The sequence below is a fragment of the Aulonocara sp. 'chitande type north' Nkhata Bay genome, linkage group LG4 (genome assembly GCF_057382095.1).
Source record: "Aulonocara sp. 'chitande type north' Nkhata Bay isolate Kocher_YH1m ecotype deep benthic linkage group LG4, A_spYH_male_GT1.1, whole genome shotgun sequence".
Classification (NCBI taxonomy): Eukaryota; Metazoa; Chordata; class Actinopteri; order Cichliformes; family Cichlidae; genus Aulonocara; species Aulonocara sp. 'chitande type north' Nkhata Bay.
Window position 1 is genome coordinate 17,462,767 of NC_141347.1, and position 10,626 is coordinate 17,473,392.

Here is a 10,626-nt window from a genome sequence, read left to right on the forward strand (position 1 = left end):
CTCCTCCAACCACAACTGCTACTCCAACAACGACAACAGGTGAACCAACCACGACAACAGCTGCTCCAACCACAACCACAGCTGCTCCAACCACAACCACTGCAGCACCAACCACAACAACATCTGCTCCAACCACAACAACAGCTGTTCCAACCACAACAACAGCTGTGCAACCAACAACAACAGCTGCTCCAACCACAACAACCAGTGTGGCATCAACAACCACAACTGCTGCTCCAACCACGACAACAGCTGCTCCAACCACGACAACAGCTGCTCCAACCACGACAACATCTGCTCCAACCACAACAACAGCCGCTCCAACCATATCAACAGCTGTGCAACCAACAAAAACAACTGCTCCAACCACAATTACAGCTGCTCCAACCACAACAACGGTGGCAACAACAACTACAACTGCTGCTCCAACCACGACAACAGCTGCTCCAACCACAACCACAGCTGCTCCAACCACAACCACTGCAGCACCAACCAAAACAACAACTGCTCCAACCACTACAACAGTTGCACCAACAACCACAACTGCTGCTCCAACAACGACAACAGCTCCTCCAACCACAACTGCTACTCCAACAACGAAAACAGGTGAACCAACCACGACAACAGCTGCTCCAACCACAACCACAGCTGCTTCAACCACAACAACATCTGCTCCAACCACAACAACCAGTGTGGCATTAACAACCACAACTGCTGCTCCAACCACGACAACAGCTGCTCCAACCACGACAACAGCTGCTCCAACCACAACAACAGCTACTCCAACCACAACAACAGCTGTGCAACCCACGACAACAACTCCTCCAACCACAACCACAGCTGCTCCAACCACAACAACTGCTACTCCAACAACAACAACAGGTGCACCAACCACAACTACAGCTGCTCCAACAACAACGACAGCTGCTCCAACCACGACGACAGCTGCTCCAACCACGACAACAGCTGCTCCAACCACAACAACAGCTGTGCAACCAACAACAACAACTGCTCCAACCACAACCACAGCTGCTCCAACCACAACAACAGTGGCATCAACAGCCACAACTGCTGCTCCAACAACGACAACTACAACTACAACGACAGCTGCTCCAACCACAACGGTGGCATCAACAACCACAACTGCTTCTCCAACCACGACCACAGCTGCTTCAACCACAACAACGGTGGCAACAACAACCACAACTGCTGTTCTAACCACAACAACTGCTACTCCAACAACAACACCAGGTGCACCAACCACAACTACTGCTCCAACCACAACCACAGCTGCTCCAACCACAACAACGGTGGCAACAACAACCACAACAGCTGCACCAACCACGACAACTGCTGCTCCAACCACGACAACAGCTGCTTCAACCACGACAACTGCTGCTCCATCCACGACAAAAGCTCCTACAACCACAACCACAGCTGCTCCAACCACAACAACTGTGGCTCCAACAACGACAACAGGTGCACCAACCACAACTACAGCTGCTCCAACAACAACGACAGCTGCTCCAACCACAACAACGATGGCATCAACAACCACAACTGCTGCTCCATCCACAACAACAGCTGCTCCAACCACGACAACAGCTGCTCCAACCACAACAACTGCTACTCCAACAACGACAACAGGTGCACCAACCACAACCACAGCTGCTCCAACAACAACAATGGTGGCACCAACAACCACAACAGCTGCTCCAACAACGACAACATCTGCTCCAACCACAACCACAGCTGTTCCAACCACAACAACGGTGGCATCAACAACCACAACTGCTGCTCCAACCACGACAACGGCTGCTCCAACCACAACCACAGCTGCTCCAACCACAACAACGGTGGCAACAACAACCACAACAGCTGCTCCAACCACGACAACTGTGGCTCCAACAACGACAACAGGTGCACCAACCACAACAACAGCTGTGCAACCAACAACAACAACTGCTCCAACCACAACCACAGCTGCTCCAACCACAACAACGGTGGCAACAACAACCACAACAGCTGCTCCAACCACGACAACTGTGGCTCCAACAACGACAACAGGTGCACCAACCACAACTACAGCTGCTCCAACAACAACGACAGCTGCTCCAACCACAACAACGGTGGCATCAACAACCACAACTGCTGCTCCAACCACGACAACGGCTGCTCCAACCACAACAACTGTTACTCCAACAACGACAACAGGTGCACCAACCACAACCACAGCTGCTCCAACCACAACGACAGCTGCTCCAACCACAACTACGGTGGCATCAACAACGACAACTGCTGCTCCATCCACGACAACAGCTGCTCCAACCACGACAACAGCTGCTCCAACCACAACCACAGCTGCTCCAACCACAACAACAGCTGCTCCAACCACGACAACAGCTGCTCCAACCACAACCACAGCTGCTTCAACCACAACAACGGTGGCAACAACAACCACAACTGCTGCTCTAACCACAACAACTGCTACTCCAACAACAACACCAGGTGCACCAACCACAACCACAGCTGCTCCAACTACAACGACAGCTGCTCCAACCACAACGGTGGCATCAACAACCACAACTGCTTCTCCAACCACGACAACAGCTGCTCCAACCACAACAACATCTGCTCCAACCACAACAACAGCTGTGCAACCAACAACAACAACTGCTCCAACCACAACGGCAGCTGCTCCAACAACAACAACGGTGGCAACAACAACCACAACAGCTGCTCCAACCACGACAACTGCTGCTCCAACCACGACAACAGCTGCTTCAACCACGACAACTGCTGCTCCACCCACGACAAAAGCTCCTCCAACCACAACCACAGCTGCTCCAACCACAACAACTGCTACTCCAACAACGACAACAGGTGCACCAACGACAACTACAGCTGCTCCAACAACAACGACAGCTGCTCCAACCACGACAACAGCTGCTCCAACCACAACAACAGCTGCTCCAACCACAACAACAGCTGTGCAACCAACAACAACAACTGCTCCAACCACAACCACAGCTGCTCCAACCACAACAACAGTGGCATCAACAGCCACAACTGCTGCTCCAACAACGACAACAGCTCCGCCAACCACAACCACAGCTGCTCAAACCACAGCTGCTCCAACGACAGCAACGGTGGAACCAACAACCACAACTGCTGCTCTACCCACAACAACTGCTACTCCAACAACGACAACAGGTGAACCAACCCCAACGACGGCTGCTCAAACTACAACGACAGCTGCTCCAACCACAACAACGGTGGCATCAACAACCACAACTGCTGCTCCAACCACGACAACAGGTGCTCTAACCACGACAACTGCTGCTCCAACCACGACAACAGCTGCTCCAACCACAACAACATCTGCTCCAACCACAACAACAGCTGCTGCAACAACGACAACAGCTGTGCAACCAACAACAACAGCTGCTCCAACCACAACGACAGCTGCACCACCAACAACAACAGCTGCTCCAACCACAACGACAGCTGCACCACCACCAACAACAGCTGCTCCAACCACAACGACAGCTGCACCACCACCAACAACAGCTGCTCCAACCACAACGACAGCTGCTCCAACCACAACAACGGTGGCATCAACAACCACAACTGCTGCCCCATCCACGACAACAGCTGCTCCAACCACGACAACAGCTGCTCCAACCACAATAACATCTGCTCCAATCACAACAACAGCTGCTCCAACCACAACCACAGCTGCTCCAACCACAACAACGGTGGCAACAACAACTACAACTGCTGCTCCAACCACAACCACAGCTGCTCCAACCACAACCACTGCAGCACCAACCAAAACAACAACTGCTCCAACCACAACAACGGTGGCATCAACAACCACAACTGCTGCTCCAACCACGACAACAGCTGCTCCAACCACAACAACATCTGCTCCAACCACAACAACAGGTGCTCCAACCACAACAACAACTGCTCCAACCACGACAACAGCTGCTCCAACCACAACCACTGCAGCACCAACCAAAACAACAACTGCTCCAACCACTACAACGGTTGCACCAACAACCACAACTGCTGCTCCAACAACGACAACAGCTCCTCCAACCACAACTGCTACTCCAACAACGACAACAGGTGAACCAACCACGACAACAGCTGCTCCAACCACAACCACAGCTGCTCCAACCACAACCACTGCAGCACCAACCAAAACAACAACTGCTCCAACCACTACAACGGTTGCACCAACAACCACAACTGCTGCTCCAACAACGACAACAGCTCCTCCAACCACAACTGCTACTCCAACAACGACAACAGGTGAACCAACCACGACAACAGCTGCTCCAACCACAACCACAGCTGCTCCAACCACAACCACTGCAGCACCAACCACAACAACATCTGCTCCAACCACAACAACAGCTGTTCCAACCACAACAACAGCTGTGCAACCAACAACAACAGCTGCTCCAACCACAACAACCAGTGTGGCATCAACAACCACAACTGCTGCTCCAACCACGACAACAGCTGCTCCAACCACGACAACAGCTGCTCCAACCACGACAACATCTGCTCCAACCACAACAACAGCCGCTCCAACCATATCAACAGCTGTGCAACCAACAAAAACAACTGCTCCAACCACAATTACAGCTGCTCCAACCACAACAACGGTGGCAACAACAACTACAACTGCTGCTCCAACCACGACAACAGCTGCTCCAACCACAACCACAGCTGCTCCAACCACAACCACTGCAGCACCAACCAAAACAACAACTGCTCCAACCACTACAACAGTTGCACCAACAACCACAACTGCTGCTCCAACAACGACAACAGCTCCTCCAACCACAACTGCTACTCCAACAACGAAAACAGGTGAACCAACCACGACAACAGCTGCTCCAACCACAACCACAGCTGCTTCAACCACAACAACATCTGCTCCAACCACAACAACCAGTGTGGCATTAACAACCACAACTGCTGCTCCAACCACGACAACAGCTGCTCCAACCACGACAACAGCTGCTCCAACCACAACAACAGCTACTCCAACCACAACAACAGCTGTGCAACCAACAACAACAACTGCTCCAACCACAACCACTGCACCACAAACCAAAGCAACAACTGCTCCAACCATAACAACAGTGGAACCAACAACCACAACTGCTGCTCTAACCACAACAACTGCTAGTCCAACAACAACACCAGGTGCACCAACCACAACCACAGCTGCTCCAACTACAACGACAGCTGCTCCAACCACAACAACGGTGGCATCAACAACCACAACTGCTGCTCCAACCACGACAACAGCTGCTCCAACCACGACAACAGCTGCTCCAACCGCAACAACAGCTGTGCCACCAACAACAACAACTGTTGCTCCCACAACCACAGCTGCTCCAACCACAACAACGGTGGCAACAACAACCACAACTGCTGCTCCAGCCACAACCACAGCTGCTCCAACCACAACAACAGCTGTGCAACCAACAACAACAGCTTCTCCAACCACAACAAGAGCTGCTCCAACCATAACAACAGCTGTGCAACCAACAACAACAGCTGCTCCAACCACAACAACCAGTGTGGCATCAACAACCACAACTGCTGCTCCAACCACAACGACAGATGCTCCAACCACGACAACAGCTGCTCCAACCACGACAACATCTGCTCCAACCACAACAACAGCTGCTCCAACCATAACAACAGCTGTGCAACCAACAAAAACAACTGCTCCAACCACAATTACAGCTGCTCCAACCACAACAACGGTGGCAACAACAACTACAACTGCTGCTCCAACCACAACAACAGCTGCTCCAACCACAACCACAGCTGCTCCAACCACAACCACTGCAGCACCAACCAAAACAACAACTGCTCCAACCACTACAACGGTTGCACCAACAACCACAACTGCTGCTCCAACAACGACAACAGCTCCTCCAACCACAACTGCTACTCCAACAACGAAAACAGGTGAACCAACCACGACAACAGCTGCTCCAACCACAACCACAGCTGCTCCAACCACAACAACATCTGCTCCAACCACAAAAACAGCTGCTCCAACCACAACAACAGCTGTGCAACCAACAACAACAGCTGCTCCAACCACAACAACCAGTGTGGCATTAACAACCACAACTGCTGCTCCAACCACGACAACAGCTGCTCCAACCACGACAACAGCTGCTCCAACCACAACAACAGCTACTCCAACCACAACAACAGCTGTGCAACCAACAACAACAACTGCTCCAACCACAACCACTGCACCACAAACCAAAGCAACAACTGCTCCAACCATAACAACAGTGGAACCAACAACCACAACTGCTGCTCTAACCACAACAACTGCTAGTCCAACAACAACACCAGGTGCACCAACCACAACCACAGCTGCTCCAACTACAACGACAGCTGCTCCAACCACAACAATGGTGGCATCAACAACCACAACTGCTGCTCCAACCACGACAACAGCTGCTCCAACCACGACAACAGCTGCTCCAACCACAACAACAGCTGTGCCACCAACAACAACAACTGTTGCTCCCACAACCACAGCTGCTCCAACCACAACAACGGTGGCAACAACAACCACAACTGCTGCTCCAACCACAACCACAGCTGCTCCAACCACAACAACAGCTGTGCAACCAACAACAACAGCTTCTCCAACCACAACAAGAGCTGCTCCAACCATAACAACAGCTGTGCAACCAACAACAACAGCTGCTCCAACCACAACAACCAGTGTGGCATCAACAACCACAACTGCTGCTCCAACCACAACGACAGATGCTCCAACCACGACAACAGCTGCTCCAACCACGACAACATCTGCTCCAACCACGACAACATCTGCTCCAACCACAACAACAGCTGCTCCAACCATAACAACAGCTGTGCAACCAACAAAAACAACTGCTCCAACCACAATTACAGCTGCTCCAACCACAACAACGGTGGCAACAACAACTACAACTGCTGCTCCAACCACGACAACAGCTGCTCCAACCACAACCACAGCTGCTCCAACCACAACCACTGCAGCACCAACCAAAACAACAACTGCTCCAACCACTACAACGGTTGCACCAACAACCACAACTGCTGCTCCAACAACGACAACAGCTCCTCCAACCACAACTGCTACTCCAACAACGACAACAGGTGAACCAACCACGACAACAGCTGCTCCAACCACAACCACAGCTGCTTCAACCACAACAACATCTGCTCCAACCACAAAAACAGCTGCTCCAACCACAACAACAGCTGTGCAACCAACAACAACAGCTGCTCCAACCACAACAACCAGTGTGGCATTAACAACCACAACTGCTGCTCCAACCACGACAACAGCTGCTCCAACCACGACAACAGCTGCTCCAACCACAACAACAGCTGCTCCAACCACAACAACAGCTGTGCAACCAACAACAACAACTGCTCCAACCACAACCACTGCACCACAAACCAAAGCAACAACTGCTCCAACCATAACAACAGTGGAACCAACAACCACAACTGCTGCTCTAACCACAACAACTGCTAGTCCAACAACAACACCAGGTGCACCAACCACAACCACAGCTGCTCCAACCACAACAACAGCAACGGTGGTACCAACAACAACCACAGCTGCTCCAAAAACAACAACAGCTGCTCCAACCACGACAACAGCTGCTCCAACCACAACCACTTCAGCACCAACTACAACGACAGCTGCTCCAACCACAACAACGGTGGCATCAACAACCACAACTGCTGCTCCAACCACGACAACAGCTGCTCCAACCACGACAACAGCTGCTCCAACTGCAACAACAGCTGTGCCACCAACAACAACAACTGCTGCTCCCACAACCACAGCTGCTCCAACCACAACAACGGTGGCAACAACAACCACAACTGCTGCTCCAACCACAACCACAGCTGCTCCAACCACAACAACAGCTGTGCAACCAACAACAACAGCTTCTCCAACCACAACAAGAGCTGCTCCAACCACAACAACATCTGCTCCAACCACAACAACAGCAACGGTGGTACCAACAACAACCACAGCTGCTCCAAAAACAACAACAGCTGCTCCAACCACGACAACAGCTGCTCCAACCACAACCACTTCAGCACCAACCAAAACAACAACTGCTCCAACCACAACAACTGCTGCTCCAACCACAGCCACAGCTGCATCACCCACCACAACAGCAGCACCAACCACAACAACTGCTGCTCCAACCACAGCCACAGCTGCATCACCCACCACAACAGCAGCACCAACCACAACCACTGTGGCACCATCCACAACAACAGCTGCTCCAACAACGACAGCAGCTTCACCAACCACAACAACTGCTGCTCCAACCACAGCAAACACTGCACCAACCACAACAACTGCTGCACCAACCACAACAACTGCTGCTCCAACCACAACCACTGTGGCACCAACCACAACAACTCCTGCTCCACCATCGACAACACCTGCTCCAACAACAGCAGTATCTGCTGTGACCACAGCCACCGCATCTGCAACCACAACAACTGCTGCACCAACAATGACAACAGCTGCTTCAACCACAACCACAGCTGTCCCAACAACAAGCCCAGATGCTCCAACAACATCAACAGCCTCACCAACCATAAAATCACCTCTAACATCAGCTGTTGCTCAGACCACAATACCTGTTTCAATAGCATCATCAACAACAACAACAGCTACTCCAAATCCAAGCACTGCGTCAACAACCAAAACAACATTTGTGACAACAACCACTAAAACAACTAAAAAATCCACGACAACAACAAGTAACGCATCTTCTGTCAGAATTAATGTAATCCCTCTTGTACTGGGACTCTTTGTCTTCATCATCTATTATTAAACAGGAAAATCACAGATGGAACCCTATGAAAACCACTAAAACTATGAAAGGATGTTTTTTTTTTATTGTCAATGTTTACTTCTTTTCTTCTTGTTTAGTTGGGATTTAAATTTAATTTTTTTCAGATGTAAGAAAAGGGGTCTGGGTAAACCTGAGGATGGATAACTATTTAACACACAATTACCTTTTTCCAAGTGAGTTATAAAGTGTAATATACATTTAATATTTACTTATATTTAACAAATATATTTATCTTTTGTTAAACTTATCATGCAAATGTCTTGAATAAATGTAATAGTGTGCAATAATATGAACAGAAATATATATCCATATATCCATAACTAGTTATTTGGGGATTTTTGTTATGCATATATATTGTCAGTTTTATATTACAACAGTGATTCAATGACAGCATTGTAAAACTACAACAACAATTACACCAAAAATGCCAAAAGATAACAACTGTGACTGTGATAAAGTTTTCAACAGACATTATGATGGGGGTTTTTTTGTGCTTTGGAACTGTCCCATTGATGACAAGCATGGGGAATATAAAAGCTATGACAATATATTTGTTTTGAATAATGTTATGATTATTCTGAATGTCACTTGTTTTCTTGATTTTTCCCAATCATACTGATGGCCACACATGGCCCCAGTTTTATCTTTCATATAATTACATAGTAACTGTATGTTATTTAGGATGAGATACTCTGGTTTCCCCAGAATGTAGACTTTTACTCTCTTCATCTTAATAAAACTATTAATGCATCAATTGTTTTTCTACATGAATTACCGTACCTATAAAATATTTAAAAGTTTCTTCAATGAAATCTTATATTTTATAATACTCATCCGTGTTATTAGAAAATGTAATATTTTGGGGGGCTTTTGTAATTGCCAGTAAATTTTCCTAATGGAAATACAAATTTGGATAATTGAAAAGGAAGAAGGATGTGTTGAAGTATTTTTTCTTTTTAAACTAATATAATCTTTGTTTCTAGTAATCAGGTTTCAATAATAACACAGTCCTCTGATTTTTAGTGGTTCTAAAAAAAGCCCTAACCACTTGTTTCTTTTTTATAATGTCTAAAATAATAATAATAATAATAATAATGGATACTTTATTGATCCCCATGGGGAAATTACTTGTTTTTCTCTGCATTTGACCCATTCACTCAGTGAAGCAGTGGGCAGCCCACTAAGCAGGCGCCCGGGGAGCAGTGTGTAGGGACGGTACCTTGCTCAGGGGTACCTCAGGGTAGCCGGGTTTTGAGTGGCTGACAAGACTAGAAAAAAGAAAGCTTCATACAGTAAATGCTTGTACATGACATTGTAGTACATAATATACCATATCAGAAGAACCTAAATTGATGGTTATAATGGAACTAATAACTAATATGAATTTAGGCAGGTTTGCAACCAAGCAGAGAAGTCTTCCAACATCCCAAATAATAATTATGAAATCACCACACAAATAATTTTAATGCCTTTCCCTTTTTAAAAAAAATCAAGTACAGAACATGCCATGCAATCATTTGTTAATTAAATCATTACAGAAACCAAAATGGACACTCCGATGGAGGGAGGAGGTCAGCAGCTGAGGTGGTGTTACTTAGATGGATGGCTGGCTTTGAGTTCTGAATTTGACGTTCCGATTCAACTTCTTTACTCAAGTAAAAGTAAAGAACGTAAGAAAGTAAAAAGT

The 10,626-nt window shown here is 48.4% G+C and overlaps 2 protein-coding genes and 1 pseudogene across 2 annotated transcripts; all 3 read left to right on the plus strand.

Moving 5' to 3' along the window:
* Window positions 1–610: 610 nt before the first annotated feature.
* LOC147332302 (uncharacterized) lies at window positions 611–3,274 on the plus strand (the record flags this gene model as incomplete). Its single annotated transcript, XM_086290790.1, has 2 exons — window positions 611–1,898; window positions 2,121–3,274. Coding segments are annotated over 2 exons (2,385 nt in total), but the record flags the coding sequence as incomplete, so codon positions are not given.
* LOC147332303 (uncharacterized) lies at window positions 3,221–4,280 on the plus strand (the record flags this gene model as incomplete). Its single annotated transcript, XM_086290791.1, has 1 exon — window positions 3,221–4,280. A coding segment is annotated over one exon (918 nt), but the record flags the coding sequence as incomplete, so codon positions are not given.
* Window positions 4,281–5,332: 1,052 nt separating this feature from the next.
* On the plus strand, window positions 5,333–8,815 carry LOC147332304 (uncharacterized; annotated as a pseudogene).
* Window positions 8,816–10,626: the final 1,811 nt, after the last annotated feature.